General features: G+C 36.8%; 1 protein-coding gene across 1 annotated transcript in view; it reads right to left on the reverse strand.

Annotated features, from left to right (window-relative positions):
• LOC122787923 (dynein beta chain, flagellar outer arm-like) overlaps positions 1-21,527 on the reverse strand; it is a 5,188,001-nt gene that overhangs the window by 1,501,451 nt on the left and 3,665,023 nt on the right. Inside the window, exon 75 of the mRNA XM_044054850.1 lies at positions 7,028-7,176. Coding sequence (XP_043910785.1) covers positions 7,028-7,176 — 149 coding nt within the window. The remainder of the gene's footprint in view (positions 1-7,027; positions 7,177-21,527) is intronic.

Raw genomic sequence — 21,527 nt, forward strand, 5'->3', positions numbered from 1 at the left:
TGCCCAGACCATAAGGTAGTTATTACTGCCACCAATCACCTCTTTATCAGCTACTTTAAGGCCTATAACAAAGGGTGTCCAATCTTACTGTGTAATGTTACTGTTAATGCAAATGGTAGTTTGGCCAACATCAAGGCTATTAGGAGTGGCCTACACAGTGTCACTAAATAAATATGCAAGTACTCTCAGAACTTAAATATGTCTCACAAATATCAGCCACAATGAAATATTTAAATATATTTAATAATAAATAATAAAAGAACAAAAAAATACTCAGTGCATAATCACAGTAACATCAGAGTTCAAAATCACAGAAAATATTTAAAACAGCACTGCAGGACAGTCTCAAATAAATAAAGAAAACATCTTAATTAAGCTTTGCTATATTCCTAACTTTAACTAAAAGAATTATACTGTACCCTAGAACACTTACTTCAGAGCAAGCAAGATAAATGTGTGATGAATGGGTCTTCTGATCAGGTCCAGGACAGATTACAGAATGTTATCTCTCTCTCAGAGACTTCCCAAATTAATATCCCAAATATTACTGCTGGGATAGCTTTCAGAATTACATCATTTCTTGTCATCTGACTCTATCCCAAGTAACACCCGAGCTGCTGAAAGCTAGCAGTATTTAGCATCCACCTTTGAAAATACACAGACCTCAGATCTTTTGGCAAATGGTGGAAGACTAATTTACATTTCACCACCTTTAAAGACAATTCAGAAAACTTCACTAGTACAGACATTGTCTGTTGCCACACTAAACCCTATAAGATAACATGCTTTTATGGCCCAGCCATAAAGTAATTTAATTTCAGCTATTTTTCAGAAGTTAACCTTTGGTGTTTCAGTTTCCACTGATAAAATATATGCATCTAAACAGTTACAATAGTGCAGGTACATTTCTGTTCTAACCCAGTAGGGTACACTGTGGTTACATTTTTAAGCTCAGTACTTTACAAACCCTTTTCAACCAACACTTCTGTACCAGCAGTTTGATATAGACATAACATACAGTTCTAATACATTTGTAACACAAGCATATGAGTCATGTTGATATTCACACATGACATATAATTATTTACAAAATTCTGGATAGCTGAGATGGCAGTATCTCCTTTCATGACACCTTAAAGGACATGTCATGAGTTCTGAGGGTTAATGGGACAGGCAGGATTTCAGGTAGCTTAAAAGACAGGAAGCCGAACTTTGCACCCTTCAGAAAGAGCTAGATAATAGAAATGCAGAAAGGCCTCCCTGTGGATAAACATATGACAATCTATTTATTTAAAGACCCTTAGGGAAGAGTGAGCAACCACTGTTTTTGGAAAGTGCTGTCATTAAGAAACAAGAATTTTGGTGGTGCAAAGGAGACAAGTCAAGGATGTGGCCAGCAGCTTGAGTTAATGAACAGAAAAGGGCTTCTCTTATTATCTCAGAATTGGGTTGGGATGGTTCACTACCTATGGATGTTTTAGGAATAAATAAAGATTTTAGGGAATTCTTCAGGGAGTTCTATGCCTTAAGGGTGATACGTAGCTGTGAATGCCATGGTTGTGCAATACATTTTTACTGAACAGGGACAGATGCTCTTGGTTGATGCTAGAGAGAACTTAGACTAGGATATCAATGTTACAGAGGTAGTCCAGGAAATACACAGCTTGAAAAGGGGGAAACTGGGCGTGATAAGAAGTGTTTTAAGAATTATTTCAGGCTATACTGGTGAAGAATTCAGGGTGAATAATCAAGAAACAAAGGATGGCATCCTGTCAGAGTCTTTTGGAAGAGCTCAGATAATATTGCTTCCTAAAAGTAACCAAGGCAACAAAATTACTGAAAACTACAAATCCATATCTTTAATAAATAGTGATGTTAATATCTGGGTGACAATATTATCCAAGAGATTACAAGGATTTATGTCAAGGCTAATCAAAGTTGATTAGAACAGTTTTTTCAAGGGCCAGTGTGCTCATACATATTGTAGTATGTTACAGGATTTTTTTAAGGCAAATAGATAAGGATGGTTAATTGGGCAATGGTTATTATATATGATATTAAGAAAGCTTCTGATTTGTCAGAATGGCTTTTTTGTTAAAAAATTTGAAGGACTTGGGGTTTGGCCCCAAGTGATTAAGTTAAATTCGTGGAAGATGCTTAACTTTTAACTTTATCCATTAGTAGAAGCAGCAGTAGCAGCGCTATGGTTCCAGGATCCTCTTTCCCTAAACCAGCCTTGAAATAGTCAAGGAGGGGAAAATTAGTACCTGGGGTACAATGGAAATATTTATTTGGAGAACTTGAAGGTGACTCATGTGATGGTTGCAGGATTGTAACAAAAGGACTTATGGAATAACCATAGATTTAAGATTCAAGGTCAGACCCTTTTGTTTGTAGAAATCACACACTAGAAGCATTAAATATGTACAGGATTTGTGCATGGTAAAAATGGATGAAAGCTTTAGATTTTTAGAGTGACTGAGTTTTAGAGAAAAATTTCAGTTCCCTGAAGGTGTACGACTGCATTTTATGCATCGTTAACAGGTAGTGAGTGAACAGGCAAATGATTTAGGATTTTGGAGCATGCTAATGGAATTAGATGCACAAGGTATGGTCTTGTTACTTGAAAGCATAATAGGGTTGAAAGGGAAAAATATCACATTGCAAACTATAGTCTCTTTATAAATAAACAAATAAGGATCTATGATGGAAAAATTAAGAGTTAAGTTGGAACTGAGTTAGGGTGTGGATTTTTCAACTGATATGTGGTCTGAGAGCCTGCATAGGATAAATAAACTGAAATTTTTACTCGCAATATGGGTTCACTGCATGCATCATTGGATACACAGATGGAGTAGGACCCTGATATAGATTTTTAACAATTCTGGCAGTGCAATAGGCATATGTTAGTGATGTGGGGCATTTGGGGATGGTGATGTCCATATGTTTTGGGAATGTGGAACAAAATATTAAATAAGCAAGTTCCCATTACATGGGATTTCTGCTTGCTAGGTCTTGGAGGAGAAGATAAGGGGTGGACTGAATCAGAGAAAATTATTTTACTTCTTTTAGGGGGATGGTTAAGGAGTAATATAGTGAAAGTTTTAAAGTTGAATTGAGTTGAAGGTCCAACAGTATTAGGATTAACAAAGTTAGGAACTATCATTAGGTCTTTTCTGCTCAAAGACAGAGAAAAGAAAAATTGAGTTAAAATGGCATGGTATAAACTCAAGAGATATCAAATTGGAGATATGGGTGTGTGGCTCTTTTGTAACTGCAATATCTGGACCAGATGATGATTCTATTGAGAAGTTGCTTGGATTTTGCTATATATTTTGTACTGGATAATGATGATTACTGCGATTTCAATATTAGTGCCTAAAGATATTGTTGAGTTACTTGTTTTTTTCTAATGCTGTCAATGGATTACCTGTTCTTTATTTGAGAAAATAAAATAAATTGTATAAAAAAGGGGGGACGTAGGAAGGGAGAGATGGTGTTCATACTGCAACAGCGATCTATTCAAATATCTATTGTTATGGTAAGTTTATGTACACAACTGTACTAAAGCCAACTTTAGATCACTGTTGCAGTAGCCTAAGCTATATGGTATGAAAGGGAGGAATAAGAAGAAGAGTCAGAGTCTAGAAGCCCCTGAAGGTCCTAGCAAATCCTAACCTAGCCCTAAAGAAACAGTCAGCTTTGTAGCTCTTGGTAAAACTATATATAGAAATCCAAGATGCTCCCTGTGGAGTGTTTGCAGTGTCCACTCCTTCACAAAAAGCAATAGAAGTAGCCATTGACCTAGTAAAATACCTTTCTGACATTGCCTGGAAGTAACCTTCCATGAGAGAAATAAATGAAGATGAATGGCAAGAGACAGCCATTTTGATATTGTCTAGCTAGACATTGATGTTCCTTTTTTAACCTTTATAAGAAGCCAATAATGGTTAGTATTTCTGAAGTCCTTTGTTTTATCAATGTATTATCTGAGTTGTCTATGGACATCCAGAATGTATAGAATTTCAACTCCCTTATTTTTTCATCCTGGAGGTAGGTAGGTATATGAACAGGTATAGGTAGACGAACAGTATGATTCAAAGCAAACTGAAACCACTTTTGGCATAAAAGAAGGATAAACTCTCAAGTATATTGTATCTTTATGAAAGGTTCAAAATCAAAGGGTAAAAATGTCACATGGATTAACCATTCAGTAAAAACTTGAAAGAAAGACACACCCAAGCTACAGCTTTCACTGTCTAAACCTTAAAACTCCTGTAATGGAGGCAATGGCCCTAAAAGACATTCCAGTATTTCAGCTGCATGGCTTCTGAATGCCTATGACTCTTTACTTTTTTACATCTTTATAGGTAAATTCAAGCCAAAAATGCCAAACCCCAGTATCTGTATGCATGCACATTTTGGCTTGTTTTTTTACCTCATCAGTAAAGCATAAGTGGATTGTACTTTAGAAATACAGAGCATAAAATCAAGCTTGTTGTCCATAAACATTAGGGGGACTGCAAAATATTCCACACATCATGCAAACCAAATGGCAAAAGGTCCCACAGACAGGACCATCCAATAAAAACTGCAAAAAAGACACAGTCAAGCTAGAGTATTCACTATGAAAAATCTTAAACCTTCTGTAATGGAGGACTATCAGATGTATGAAAATGGTTGTTTAATGACATACCAGTGTTTCATCTGCACGGTTTCTGAATGTCCATGAGTCTTTACTTTTTACATCTTTATGGCTACATTCAGGCCAGTAAAGCCAACTGTGCCTTTAGCTTTCTTAAAATTCTTAAATATTATTACAGAACAAAGTAGTAAGCCAAAATATACATATCTCCTTAAACAATAACATAATCCAAGGTTGATGGTAGCTATATGGTAAGAGTATGAGAGGGATTTCATAAAAGGTGGATCAGCATTGCAGAGGCCTCCTCAACAGGGATCACTGCCCTGAGCTGCTAACCACCACCCAAATATGTATGAAGGAAGGGGTGGAATACTGAGAGATAACTAGACAGAGAGAGAGAGAGAGAGTTCCATGATTCTCCCCAACCCACAACTGTGCAAATATTGCAAAAAATATGTTCTAAGACATTTACAGTTGTAGGGTCACTTTAGCTATTCACAGCATATATAATCTGTACCTTAAAATGAACTAGTGCTAAATGAAGAGAGCACCTGTGAATGTTTATTGGATATGACAGCTGTACCTAAACATACATCAAATGGCAGAACAATCCCAGACCTTTTTGCACATAAGGGCTGGTGAATGAGGTAGATGAGGATGATTATGGCAACCTGAAGTAAACCATCAGAAGTTCTTCATTAAATGCTTGTTGCAGTAGCCATATGAGTTGTATCCTGCAAAGAATATGGCAACCTGGTATGGGCAACTTCCACTAGCCCTGACTTTTGAACAACTCAAGGGGAGTAGTATAAAGTCAGTGATCAGTGCTCCAAATCGTCAGAACTTTCTTGTCACTGAAGAGTGCTCTCCCTGCGGACTTAAAATGATCAATGGTCAGCCAGTGTTTCACCAAGGCTGGGCAGATAAGTACCCTCTGGGGAAAACCCTCCACTTTATCAACATTTCTGAAGAAAGGTTTACTTTTTGTTCAGAAACTTATCTATTTAGGTCGGGAGTAGTGTTTTTAGTGGTTGGCACTAAAGGTTTTACCTTACAATTGTTAACTGTTGTCAGGTTTATCTGTTTTTGTGCAAATAAACTGTATTTTTGTTACAAAATTAAAGTTAGGGGTTGGAAAAGAGGTTTTTGGTGGATGACATTTAAAATTTTATCCTAAAACTTTAAAATTCCTCTCAGGTGGTTCAGTGACTATGTAAGGCTTTGCTACCTGCATATCAGGGACCTTTTCTGGCTAGATCATGAAATAGGCTTCAGGCACTTCAGTTCTTCCCTTCCCCATCTGCATGTAGAAGAAATTTTTACAAGTGTTTTCTGTCATCAAGCTAACTTCCTCACGGCCTCATTCACTGATGAGTGACTCTGACATGATCAAATCAGGTACCCTAGATCTGTCACCATTTAATCGTGATCACACTGGCATTGCTCCTTGAGAAGTCACCAAGGACAGAGAGACAGGACTACACTTGTTGGTCTCACAGGAGGGAATGGCTGGTGCTTTACCACAAAGCTGCTCTAAGTAGACTGATTCTGAGGGAACAGCCCCATCTTTGGGCTGATCTTTTTCTAAGGGAATCTCCATGAACAGAAAACAGAAAGTTAGGCATATTCTTTCTCCTGCTTCACACAGGATAGACAGGGAAGACTGGGTGAGTTTTACTAATGGCGTATTTTAAAGCCTTTCATTTTTAATTTCTGATTCCACACAGAATTTTAAAAGAAAAAAATCTCTCCCTCTCTATCAGATGTTGATTCCCAGTCTGAAGGACAAGATTTACAAAGGGATTGTATTTCTTCGGTGCCTAAACCACAGAAAGGAGAACATGACTCTGAATAAGAAGTTTAGATTACACCCCTGGAGGATTTTCTTTTTCTGAAACTATAGCCAGTATGAGTTATTTCAGTGGGAACAAAAAGAAATTCTAAAATCTCAGCAAAGATATTATACCTTATCACAGCTGGAATTTCCTCAGCTTGCAGCTGTTCCTCCTGTTTTACCAGCATTAGGGGATGTTTTCTTGATAGGGAGCAGTATGCCTGATGGTCAGCCTCCTGCTCCAAAATTATAAATTATATATTTTTTCTCAGACACGCCGCTATCTATTTTCAAATCTGAAATCATACCATGTAGTTATTTCTTTGGTAATACCATCTTCTTCTCACAACTTCTCTGACCTAAAGTTGTCATTGTCCAGCCTTAGTGTTTACATATTTATTTTTTCTAACTTCATCCTTTGTTTCACTATTGTTATTCAGTCACATGTTTTAACAGCAATATTATAAACTGCAAACAGGTTTATTTAATAAAAGCAATCCAAACATTTTATTTAAAGTAATTTCTTTGTGTTTTGAAATCTTCCATACCTTTCTGTGTCTCTTGTGTAGCGAGTGTGGTACAATGATCAATGAGTGGATTCAACAAACTCTCCCATTTTTTTGTGAAGTCATACAAGAATAAGTTATTGCCAGTTAGAATTGCCTTCTCAATTGACTGGAAAATGTTATCTTCTTGTCTGTATAAAACATAATATCATTATTTAAAAATTATTTCCATGGTTCTCATTACCATACTTTGTAATAACCTTGAAACAAAATCAGCTAAGAAGTAAAATTCAGTACTATGCACCACACAGTCTGCTGTTTATTCACACAACTTTCATGCCAAATGGGATATTAGTGCAAATTAAATAAAATCAATATAGATAATATATGGATAAAACAGTCAAAGGTGTTCTTCAATAAAAATACAATTAATAGAATTTACTAATAAATCATAACAGATGCAGCATGGACATCTCTACTAACAGAAAATACATGATCTTAATAAGCAGAGGTGAAAAAAGCTGAGATCTCTCCTGAGGAATCAACTGAATAATTATTTACAATCATGAGAATTAATGAGGTGGCAAAAAAACTAAATTGCAAGTCAGTGTAGACTACCCAAGTTAAAGTCTACCATTCCCACTTAGTGACACACCTCCAAGTCTGCTTGTGTGTGTGGGTGGGTGGGTTTGTGTGCATATGAATATATATAAGATGCATATATACATGCCTGTTATGGAGAGGCATTCATTATTTCTTTTAAAGTGGTTTCCAAGGTAAGTACCAAGATTTTTTTTTCTCTTCACTTGCTATCATGTTGACAGTAGACTGCAGGAAGTCTAGAAAATTCTAACTACATAAAGCAAGTCTCACACATGGGAAACACAGTAACAACAATGCAGTATATTGGGTGCCAAGGTTACACTCTGAAATCTGGAAGAAAATAAAGTTGTAAAGCACATCACTAGAAAGAGAGATCCAATAAGGACACCAGGCACTTTTAAGATTGGGTCTCTCACTGGGGCTTAAAATAAGTTAGCTGGCAAAGAACAGTTGTTAGAACTTCACTCCATCACATTTATAAATATAAACTGCAGCAGAAACAAATAGTTTTTATTAACTTTTAAAGCATTTAGTTCCAGAATTTCATTCCTGCCTGCTGTCCACACCTCTCAAATGTCTCTGACTTTGCAGCATGTCCCTGATTTTATCTCATATTTTATCCTGTCCATTGTATTTTTTTAATTTTATTTTCTGTTAAATCACTGAGGATTACAGTCTAAAATGCTAGATATTGAGTTAAATAGTTATTGTTCTTAAAATGGGTCTATATTAGAACATTGAAATTTCATTATTTCGAATGTTCTAACATCGACCCCTATTCAGCGAACACTGACAACATCGAACATTCAGAACAGCAAATTTTTTCCTAGGGAAAAAATGTGCTGTTCCAAAACACATACACACAACACAACACAAGCACACCAAACAAACAGCAATCCACACACATACACCCAAAATCTTGCAGCTAACCCTGCACTAAACTGTACAAACACCACTAACTATCCACTTATCTTAACCCAAACCCTAACCCTAATGTCCGTCACTATCGCACACATACCTCACCCGCGCCCTAACCCTAACTCACCTAACCTGCCCTAACCCTCACGTCCACACAATCGCACACATACCTCCCTCACGCCCTAACCCTAACTCACCTAACCCACACCCAATCGCACACTTACCTGAACCCGACCTGTACCACAGTGCTGAAAATAGAGAAACAACAGAAGTAGACAACCAAATTCTTTTCCTGGGAAAAAATTTGCTTATCTGTCATTTCGCTATAGGGGTCGATGTTAGAATGTTCAAAATAATGAAATTTCGACGTTCTAATATAGACTCCTTAAAATTCATATTTAATCAACACCTCCTATTCTGACAACTTTTTAAGTGAATTACAGCAATATTTAAAAAATCTTGCTCTAATTTTGATTATTTACACCCCCATTCTTTTTGAATTTGTCCAGAATTCTTAACTAAAGAAATGGAAAGGTATGCTGCTGTGCTTACTAAGTGGTGTACGGGTTTTCTAAGCTGGTAAAATACCCCAAGCTCCTACAATTTCTTTTTTTTTTCCTTTAACTGGAGCACATAAAGGTACAGGAACAACAAAAAGTTATGAATAAATCTCACTGATGATAACTTTTTATTATGTGTTCTTGATATGGATGCAAAGACTCAGACTGAGTAAAAATTTCTTGGCATCTATACCTAGAACTTATAATAGGCTGGTTAAGATCGGAGACCCGATCATAATCTACTGTATGATATGCACCTGTGACAGTGCTATTCGATGACTGGTTCTGCATTACTCATATCATGTTGGCTCTGACACTTCTTATAAATGTTATATGAATAGAAGTATTTCAAAATTGTAAATAAAAACAAGTTTTCATTGGCTCAAGTGGCTATCAGATCATATACTGCATTTCCATAAAATAGCTATGAATATATGATTATTTTCTTTCTCAAGAAGTATCTTTAGTCCTTTCAAGGTATAGTAAACATTTCTAGTGAAATCACCTTTTACAATTTTAATGAATTTAAATGAGTAAAAGAATGATTTTTATTCAACTGCAAAACCCATTAAAATGTTATTTTTTTCTGTTTCAAACAAGGTTTTCTTGCTTTGTCACACTAATGCATATATAGCACAGATCCATTCATTTTGTACCTATAATCATATTTCTCACAGAACATATTTGCATTAGTTCTTTTACTTCTTGAATGGTACATGCAGAAGTGATTCTTGCAGCTAACAAGAGAGGCAATAGGTATAGTTGCCTATATGTAGTATATGAGTTGATATCTCTCTGTCACTGTAAACATATATATATATATAGACAGATAGACAGATATATGCATATCTGCATATAAAGATGTCCAGTTCAGTTTTCAGTTTTACCCATACCAGTTCTCAGATGATCCACACACTTCTGTGATCTCTCTCAGATCATTTATACAGTGTCATGCAATGTTCTATTTATTTATTTACATTTTGTAACCGGGAAAGTCCGACTGGGTGTAAAACCCATTTTCAGTGGAGCCTCTGGGAGAAAAGCTCCACATGCATCTTAAAAGTACAAATACATACTATTACAGAAATTTTACAGCATAATCAATATCATTTTTCAGATGATATATATATATATATATATATATATATATATATATATATATATATATATAAAATACAAAATACTAATTACGAAATATGCTGTACAAATTGAGAGCTACAGTAAGTACAGGTTCTTTAAAGTAACAATTCAGTTAAATATAACAAACTTAAGAAAGTTTGAATATAATAATTAGATGGAAAGAGCTAGAATAGTAACAGAAAGCAATTCTATAGCCATTTAGCCTGGGCTAGTACATGCACAAAGCCATGAGTCATTAAGAAAACTTTTAGGGAATTTTTAAACTGATGAGCATTGATAGTAGTTCTAATAGTAAGAGGAAGAGAATTCCAAATGTTTGCTATATTGTGAGAATATAAGGAAACACCAGCAGTATTAGTTGACTTGTAATAGTGATTTATTTTCAGATCTAAGATTACTGTTGGTAACTTAAGGTTTTAATATGTTTAACAGAGCTGGAATTTTTTCAGCCTGATATAATAGTTTGTGTGCCATGATTAGTTGATTGTATGATAATAGCTTTGCTAGTTCTAGGCAAGATATATTTTTTTAAGGAGTAACAGTGGTGTTCATGGTGTGGACAGCCAGTAGCAAATTTTGCTATATTGTTATAGCATATATCAAGTTTCTTTAGATCTGCGTTTTTAGATTAACAAGAATAGGGGAGGCATACAGCAAGGTTGACAGGAGATGGGTTCTAGAAATAGCAATCTTAGAAGTATCAGTTAGGAATTTTTTGTTCCTATATAAGATACCCAGTTTTATATGAACTTTCTTTATTGGGATATATGTAGATCAAACTATAGATTATTATCAACTATAGCACCAAGTATTGAGATCCAGGGATGATTTTTGCATTATTGCCAGACGTAATATAGAAGGAGGTAGAGGTGTATGAGAATCTAGAAGGATGGAAGATCATGTTTTTTTTTTTTTTTTTTTTTTTTTTTGGGGTTAAGTGTGAGCTGTGATTTAGATAGTCATAGTTCATTTCACAAGTACTAAGAAACCTAACTGCACTTGTCTGTACCTTTTGTTTTATCACCCACAGTTTTTTATCACTCGCTTCTACTTATACTCTTACATACTCGGTTATGGCTTTTTTATGGCAAGTTCTACAGTCTCAGCTTAAACCACCAATCCTCAGCATTATGAACAGCTGTACCTCAATAAAAAACACTGTTGTCTTTATATACCTTAACTAGCCTTCTTATTAACCATGTCCTTAGTTTTGCTCTGTAGTGGCCCAGCACGTTTCTTATGGTTAATTCTACTTACAGTGCAATGTTCTTTTCACAGCAATTTTTGTTGTAGACTTTGTTCTGTAAACATTCCTACCTTTTTATGAATCAGGTAGTGTCATTTGAAATGGAGAAAATCTTATGTTGATGACTGTGCAATATAGTCTGACAATGTAATGTGCAAAATACCAAAGCAGAAACAGAGCCAGGAAGTGACAGCATGTGTAGCAACTCTCTTAAAACATAAAAATAAATTTAATAAAATAAGTGCTTTAACAATAAAACTGCTTCATCAGATCACATTCAACAAACTAAAACACAAGTATTATATCATCCTGAAACACTCTAGCTGCCAATAAATGCAACTGCATCTGCTATCTCTAGGCAACAAATTAAATGCTAATTAACTAACACTCTACCTTTCTCAAGAGTGCTACATATTTACATCACATGAATACATTACAAAAACAAATCAGTACATATTTCAAGATGCAGGAACAAAACAAGTAGAAAAACATGTATAAAAAACATATATAAAAACATATATAAAAAATGTTATTTCCTCAACCTACGTGCTTTAAGGACTGGTTTAATGGAAATGTAGTCATTGAGACCTAAGCCCTGATGAGATCTAAGTTTCAAGATCCATCTCAAGTCTACATCCTCAGTTCTATTAACTATATCCCCCTTCCTATCACCTCATGTATAACCTCAAGGCCCAAAAACCTAAAATCATGGCCATCACCTTTACTATTCATGTGTTTAGTTAAACCTTTAGATGCACAATACAAGTAGTCTGTTATCCTTTCCCTCAAACATCTTTCTGTCTTGCCTACATAAAAAGAACCACAAGATAAGCAGCATGCCAGACAAACTAAATTCTTGGTATTACAATCAGCAGAGGCTGTAAGCTGATACATCTGACCAGTTAACAGATTTATAAAAACATTAATTTCCTAAACATAGGCACGATCTGCACATCCTTTACATCTACTTGTACCCTTACCTTGAACAGATGTCTCCAGACTACCCAAGCTCCTAGGATAGCATAATCTGTATTTTAGGATTCCTATACCCATATCTAAGTCTACATCCCACCAATGCTGCAATCTTCGGGTCAGCCTGTAACACATGCCAATATTTACAAAATACATTCTTGAGTTAAGAATCATCGCTAGAGTAGGTTAGAGTAAAAATCATATCCTGGGATTTCTTCCTGTCAGCTTCCTGCACTGGTAATGGAGAAGAGAAATACGGTTTCCCATGGGCATCCCTGCTCTGTCTTACCATATCCTGCATCATCTGTAAATCACTAGCCTTATATCCTCTCAAATGAAACTCAGTTTTCTCCTGCTCTAGCCCTCAATCAAAATCACCATCCCTGGAAGTTAACCTGATAGTCCTAATGGTTTGCCCCTTAAGCACATTCTTAAAAAACGTGCTTAGAGTACATACTGATATGATGTAAATAAGTAAGGCAAAAGCATTCTTTACTAAACAACCTAGTTTGGATCTTGCCATATTCATCCTTAAAGATATGTATGTCTAAAAATGCTATTTGGTTCAAACAATATTTAACTGTAAACTTCAAAAAATGGCTACTGCTATTCACATAATGCACAAATGTTAAAATGTGTGCCTCATTCCCTATCCACAGCAGAAACAAGTCGTCAACAAAGTGATGATAAAATTGTATAAATTCCTTATGAGGGCCAGCAAATACGTTCCTCTTTCCATACCTCCATCACTAAATTGGCATAGCTATTGGCACAAGATGTGCCCATAGCTACTCCCAAAAACTGTCTATAATATCCCTCTTCAAAAACAAAAACATTATTCGCTAGTATTAATTCCAGCAAATAACATAAATAGTGTATATGATGAAAATTATAAATCCCTCTGCTCAACAGAACTCTCCTCACTATCCCTATCCCCTCCTCATTAGGGATTACAGTGAATAGTGAGGTTACATCTAATGTAACTAGCAATAAAAAAGCAACATCAACATCATTCCTTAGAGTTAAATGAAGATCTTGTAGAAACTGCTTAGTATCACACAGTACTGACTGACATTTCTCAACCACTGGACAAAGTTGTTTCTCTAAGTAAATTGAAATAGACTCAGTGAGCCACCCAGCCCCCGCAACTATCGACCTAAACAGTGGTTTAAAAAGGTCTTTTTGTACCTTTGGCAAACCATTTAAAGAAGGTACCGATGGTTTGTCCACCACAAAGTACTGAAACAACTCCATGGTCATAATACGCATGTCCACATATTCACTCAAGGACCTCAGCAACCCTTGCTCGATACATTCTATCACCTTCAAATCAATCACCTTATATGTATTACATATATGTATATATACTATATGTATATACTTATATGTATCACCCTTCTATTCTATTTGTTTTGTTCCTGCCTCTTGAAATATGTACTGATTTGTTTTTGTAATGTATTCATGTGATGTAAATATGTAGCACTCTTGAGAAAGGTAGAGTGTTAGTTAATTAGCATTTAATTTGTTGCCTAGAGATAGCAGATGCATTTGCATTTACTGGCTGCTAGAGTGTTTCAGGATGATATAATACTTGTGTTTTAGTTTGCTGAATGTGACCTGATGAAGCAATTTTATTATGCAAATTTTTTTTTATGTTTTAAGAGAGTTGTTTTATGTGCTGTCACTTCCTGGCTGTGTTTCTGCTTTGGTATTTTGCACATTACATAGTTTTCATTTTTGGTATACTACTGATCAATTAATTGCCAAGGTTTTCATGTTTTTTTGAGGATAGTCTGACAATGTTTTATTTCTCAGGTGATTTTTTTTTTGTGGTATGTACGTGTGTTTGTGGAATGTAAAAAGTTCTGCAGTCATTGGAGGTTTTAAGTTCAATTTATTGTGTAGAATTTACCTTACATTCAAATGATTTTCATTTAGTTTTTTATGAAATGTATACATTAGGCAATAACTCATATATTTAATTTGCCATCCCAGTAAGCTTAGTAGAAAGTATTCCTGTACATTTGTCATTGCTATACTCCCAGCAAATTATATTAACATAAGTAAAATGACAATCTAAAGTACTATCAGATGTCCTTACATATCTAGAATTGGCAGTTACCTAAGCCCACAGTGCTGAATGTCCAGATTATTTCCAAGTTAGTGACCCTTGTGTATTCAAATAAGACAATGAGGCTGGGTGTTCATTTAAGTAGTTTATTACGCATAAATACATCAGGATGAATGACTGAAACATTAAACTTAAATGAACTAACTAATTGACTGACTGCTACACACATACATGCTTTCACTCTGGATGCTCACTCAAAATGGCACTCTTGCTTGCACATGCTCAGTACTTATACGTATGTGCCCCTGGACTGGAATAGCTCTTAAAGGTACATCACACACTCTGATCTACCTCCTCTATCTTTGACTATTCTGTTCTGCAATGAAATTGGCAATTCAATAAGCATGCAGATTATACAAGTATATACAAACAATAGCAATGATGTCCAGGTTGGTGCTTATTTAGGATTAGGTCTTGAGATATAACCTGACCTTGTAATATAATAATTAGAACTGGGTTTAGCAACAGGGACAGTCACTGGGAAATGTTTTTCTTGACAATTTTCAGGGATACTTTCAGGAAGAGGAACAGACGATGAAATGTTCTCTGGAACAGGAACACTGGACAAATCACTCTGAGAATTAGTCTCTCTATTACAGACAAGATGCTTTAACACTGGCTAGGATGTTGTTGTGTCTTTCAGCTTTTCCCGGTTAGGTGTTGCCACAGCGGAACTCCAGTCTGCTAATGATTGGCAGTAGATTTTTAAGTGCCGAGTTGCTGGCCCTGACTCACAACCTTCAACGAAGGGACGTCCATTCACACATGTCTCCACACAGAAGATGGTCTAGCTGAGAATCGAACAGGAAATCTTACTGTGAAGTGACAACGCTACCGCAGCACCACCACCGCTAACTAATAAATGTTTCTGATTCCACCTGAATTCCATACCTTGTGACTCGATGTACAATCTGAGTTCCTCGCACAAATGTTTCACAAATCCTATTCGGTCAAATCCTTTCACTGTCTGCATCCTCACTATCTCTCCTTTTTTAATGGATTCAGAGGTTTGCTGGTGTTAACATAGTAGGACTTTTGGGACAAATACTTCTTTAGGAGTTGAGCTTTTACTGCTTTGTTGTTTTTGCACATGGAACCAACAAATTCTCACTGATTGGTGGAGTAGCTCTGGTTTGTCACGGCATTAATCTCTGGGCAAATGAATCAAGAAGATTGTCGCGAGGAATGTTTCTGAGATTAAGCAGATTAAGAAAATGATCAGTTTTGACACATTTAGACTTTTCCAACAGCTGTTTTGTAGTTTGAACTGCATGTTAAGCCAGGCCATTCGACTGTGGGTATTTAGGACTACTCCTAAAGTCCAACATTTCAGCAAATCTTTTAAACTACTGACTTGTAAACTGTGCACCTTTTTCAGAAATGACTGTGCAGACTACCATAGACGAAAAATGTCTCTTCAACTTCATAATAACAGTATTAGACATCAGATTAAGAAGCAGGTCAATCTCAAGCCAATTTGAGTAAGAGTCTATTAACACCAAGTAATGCTGACCATTCCATTCGAAAATATTGGGTCTATATTAGATCATTGAAATGGCTGAATTTCGAATGATCTAATATCGAACCCAATATCTCGAATGCTGAAAACAGCGAAGCTGCACAAAACCGAATTCTTTCCTAGGGAAAGAATTCAGTTGGCCATTGTTGTGGCTTCACTGTTCTCAGCGATGCGGTGGAAAGTTATGGGTTGGGTGAAGGTAAGTGTGTGATTGTGTGGACGTTCGGGTTAGGGCGCTGGTTGGGTGAGTTAGGGCTAGGGCGTGAGTCAGGTAAGTGTGCAATTGTGATGGACGTTAGGGTTAGGGGTGGATTAAGTGAGTTAGGTTAGGGCACGGGTGAAGTGAGTGTGTGATAGTGACAGAATTTGGGGTTAGGGGCGGGTTAAGTGAGTTAGGGTTAGGGCACGGATGAGGTGAGTGTGCGATAGTGAGAATTTGGGGTTAGGGGTGGGTTAAGTGAGTTAGGGTTAGGGTGCAGGTGAGGTGAGTGTGCAATAGTGACGGACTTTAGGGTTAGGGTCTGGGTAAAGGTAAGTGGATAGATAGTAGGGTATGTGCAGTGTAGTGTAGGGTTAGATGTAGCTTTTAAGTGTATGTGTGTGGATTGTTGCTTTTTCGTGTGCTTGTGTTGTGTGTGTGTGTGTTTCTCGGAACAGCAAATTATTTTCCCTGAGAAAAAATTTGCTGTTTTGAGGTTTCGATATTGCTAGGGTTCAGATTTTGCAGTTCGATGTTACGGCATTCAACAATAAGCCATTTCAATGATCTAATATAGACCCAAAAATATTTATAGCTACTGTCACACCAGAAGTAAAATTGTAAACAATCCGATCACAGCAGAAGGATGCCAATAATTTATTAGAATATAAATAAAACCACACACTAATGAGTGCTTTCATCTCATACCAGAGACTTCATCAGATAATAAATACCCCCAAATCCACTCTTTATATACCTTTTACCAATTTCCTGTCAATCAATTAAACACATTTACCAATAATTAACCAATTAAAAAACCTAAACCTAAACCTAAACTTAAAAATTAAAATAGAACTTAGTTACATATTAAGAAAACTTTTAAACAATGGCAGCCTTCTCCTCCAAACTGGTTTCAACAAAATATCTTCATTCAGTCTGGGAGAAAAGGTAGCATTTAATTTACGCTGTCATATTAGATATAGCTACTGCCAACCAAGGTAGTTCAGGAATCTGGCTTAGCTGAATTGGTTCTTTTTGTTGATGCAGCTTAGTACTATTACAAACAGAACACGTTGAAAGTTCTTTCTCAATATCTTTTGACACAGAAGGCCAAAATACTAGTCCCATAACCCTTCTTTTGGTAGAATCAGTTCCTGGGTGGCCACAATGCAAGATTTTAATATACTCTTGTTGCAAGGATTGCAGAACAATCACTTTTGGACCTCTCACGGTGATATCTACATCATGATGATATTTTCCATCAAAATCTCGTCTCTGTAAGGAAAATACTGCTGCACGTCTGGTGGTAAACAAGATTGCTTTGATGGCCTTCCTTGACTGATAAAGTGATTGAGCTTCTGGAGAACTGTATCTGAAGCCGTATGAGTTCTAAGCTCATCAAGACATGTGGAAGAAAAATTTCTCACTTCCATGACATCAAAATCAGGTTTCTCATTTTCATGCTGTTCAGTGATTTTTCTGGACAATCTGGATAAAGTATCAGCAAGATAAAGAAGATTGCCTTTTGTGTAGACCAAGTGAAAATTGTACTTTTGCAACTTTAACATCATGCATTGCAATCTTGCAGGAGCTGCGTGCATGGGCTTTTCCAAAATAGTAACCAAAGCTTGGTGGTGTGTCTTAATTTGAATAGGTCGGTCATAAATATAATCATGAAACTTTGACCATTCAAACACACTTGCTAAGATCTCTTTTTCTATCTAAGCATACTGCATCTTGGTTGGGTCAAAGTTCTGGATGCATAAGCTACTGGTCTTCCCTCTTGAATAATGACTGCACCAAGACCAAACTCTGAAGCATCACAAGAAAGAGTTACAGGTTTGTGAACATCATAATATCTTAAGGTGAATGGACTGGCGATTTTCTGTTTCAGGACATCAAATGCTCATGGGTGTTGTTCCAAACCAGACCATCTTTGCATGTCAGCTCTATTAGCAGTGCTGAAACTTCACTGATATCTGGGATGAACTTACCCAAATAGTTGACCATTCTAAGAAAACGTAAGGTGGTGACATTGTCTGGGGCTGGCATCTCAAGAATTGCAGTTTGCTTGGAATGATCTGGTCTTAAACCTGAAATGATCCACATAAGAAACTTCTTCTAGCCTGAACTTAAATTTCTGAGGATTCAATGCAAGATTCACTTCACGAGCATGTTCCAAAACTTTTTTTGAGGTTTCTATCATGTTTGAATTCATCACTGCCTCCTACAAAAATATCATCCACTATAACAGCACATGGATAGCCAGAAAAAGTTTGCTCCATTGCATGTTGAAAGACTTCACTGGCAGAATTTATTCCAAATGGCATTTTCGATCAAGCAAAATTTGCCAAAATGAATTTTTTGCATCTATGACAGAAAAAAAACTGTGGCATTTGGCATAAGAGCAGCAACTTCTTCAACTGTATGCATTGGATGATGAGGTAGTTTCAGTGATTTGTTCAAATCTCTTAGATCAATACATATTCTAATATCATCTGAGTTTTTCTTATGAGCTACCAACATGGAGGATGCCCATTCAGTTGGTTCTTCTACTGGACAAATTACACCGAGATGCACCATTCTGCATAGCTCAGCTTTAACTCTGCCCTGCATGACTACTGGAACTTTCCGTGCTGGTCTGATAACTGGGCTTACCTCATGGTCTAACTTCATGGAGTACACAACTGGGAGTTTACCCAACTTGTCTTCAAAATATCGGCATAGTCAGAAAAAAATAGTTTGTACAAAATTCTCATTGCTACACGTGCTTACATGGTGGACTTCTGCAATAAATGAAAGCAGTCCCATTTTCAAACCATCTGTGAGGCCTAACAACAAACATGTGCCTCTTGAATATGTAAAATTGCAAGTCATAGCTGTTCCCAGCAGACTAACATGAACACACTACCGAGCCCTTCACACACTTTGCCAGATCAAGCTTCTTACTAGTTTTTACCTTGGCAAACATTTCTGCTGACATAACATTGCACTTTGAACCAGTATCAACCTTGAGCTCTACAGGTCTCCCATTAAACAGAACAGTACAAAATACTTCATTCTTTGCCCACAAACCTACTGCATTTACTGTTTCATCAAGCAGTGACACACCATCAACATAAAAAGTAGGGTCACAGCTTTCTAATTGATCAACTTCCCTCTTCGAATGCTCTTTTAATAAAAGAATGTGCCTCTTTTGATTTACAGAACCTTTGGAAATAATTCTATGTTGCACATGTGTGGCACTACTGACCAAAATCTAAGCACTTCTCTTGTTTAGGCTCATGATTACCTCCACAATTAAAGACAGTTGACTGTCAGGCCTGTCACAAGTTTTGCTGACTTACCCCACTGCTTTACTGAGTGTGCTATGTGCTTTACTGAAGCTTCTCTGGGTTTTGCTGAAACAACCACAGACTTTGATAGAGAGATCCAGGGTGTGGCCATGTCCTTAGCCCTGTATCTTTCAATCTTGTGCTGCATACTATCAACATTAGCACTGCAAGGCATTACAAGCATGCTTCTCTCATTTGCAAGCATATTTGTGTGCTTTTATCTAAGTTCATATATCTGACAAATCTCTATGGCATTATTCAAAATTAAATCACTGTCTCAAAGCAAAATCTTTCTTACTGCATCTTCTTTAATACCACACACAAGCCTGTCTTTTATCAACTCATCTCTTAAATCACCAAACCTGCACGTTTTTGCCTTGTTTCTCAAGTCAGTTACATATTCTGCAAAAGTTTCACCAGACTTTTGATCTCTTGTGTAAAATATGTGCCATTCCATTCTAATATTCGTTTGGGGGTTACGCATTTCTCTAAACTTATGTTTTAAACACTCAGGCCCTGGGATTCATGAAAGCTAAAACTCCATGCAGGAATAGTGTAGCAGCTCCTACATGGAGTTTGGCCACCGAGCAATTCAGCAAACAGCTGATCCGATGTGCAAAAGCCTGTCTACACTCTTCCTGCACGGAAGACTGTGAGGCATGCAAATCACCTCATTTGCTGGTGAAAAACATGCAAATGAGGTGAATTAGTGATTCAGGAAGCTGGCAGGTCTCTGTGCAGGAACAATGTCAGTGCAGAGTTGTGTTTGGTTACTAACTGAACACATTTCTGCAAAAAAGAAAATGGAGGCATTACAGCGGAAATAAAAGCATCTATTCACATCTGTAGGCATGCCAATGACCAAATATATGGCCATTGACATGAATAAATGTTTAGGTTTAATATAAAATAACTTTTTTTGTGGCTGATCTCGGCCGATTAAGCATAGCGCCAGTGGCGCGCAAACATAATAGTGCCGAAAATAAAAAAAATTTGAAAAACCAAGTTTAAAGAAAATCTGCATTTTGCCATTATAGTTTATGGCATGCAGAATCAAAACAATTCCAGGGGACAGTGGTTGTTAAGGGGAAAGGCTCCATATCAGTGCAGTATCTATGGGCTAAGGCAGTGGGGTATGCAAATGAGGGAAAATTTACTGAATCACAAAATATTCTAGGTCCAAAACCTGCACCTAACCATGTAAGTGCTAGAACAGGATCGTGTAGGCAGGAGAAGCAACTAACATGAAAAGGGGGGGGGTGTTATGCTTGCTGTAAGCACACTGGAGCTCTGTTGGCTGGGTTTGCACTTAGCTAAGCACAGCTAAGCAAGGGGGTGTCTCTGAGTCTGTAATGTCTTACACCATGAAATGAAGAGTGTGTTCACGTCCAGGGAGGGACATTTCTGCTAAAACGTGTTTAACTTAGCTAAACGGGTTTGTGCGGCACGCACTAGGACTTAAACAACAAACAAACAAAACAAAACACAGGAAATGGCAGCACTGTGTATATGTAAGCAAGGAGGTGTGTCTAAGGCTATATAGCCTTGTTTACTTTGCCTAAACTGGTTTGCAAAATAAAAAAAAAAATACAGGAAATGGCAAGTGGAACAAGAAAAAAGGGAAATAGAAGAATAGAGGTACTTAAATACAAGTAATAGAGCTGGCAGGTGGAATGTATCATACTCAGTCAATCACACAGGCAGCATCTGCAGCACACCACTATAAACAATGCAAACACCTTTCACTCTGGCTTTTCCCACAAACTCTATACCACCTGTGTACACCGATGGGGAAATTCTACCTGACAAAACTAACAAAATGTTAGGGGCTGCTGTCGCCCTCATACATCACTGTGTGCAAGAGGCTGAGGGTGGTGAAGAGGACAATGCTGACAACTGCCCCAGACTTATGAGGAGGA

This window comes from Protopterus annectens, chromosome 13.part0 (genome assembly GCF_019279795.1).
Source record: "Protopterus annectens isolate FY-2018-M chromosome 13.part0, PAN1.0, whole genome shotgun sequence".
In the NCBI taxonomy this organism is placed as follows: Eukaryota; Metazoa; Chordata; order Ceratodontiformes; family Protopteridae; genus Protopterus; species Protopterus annectens.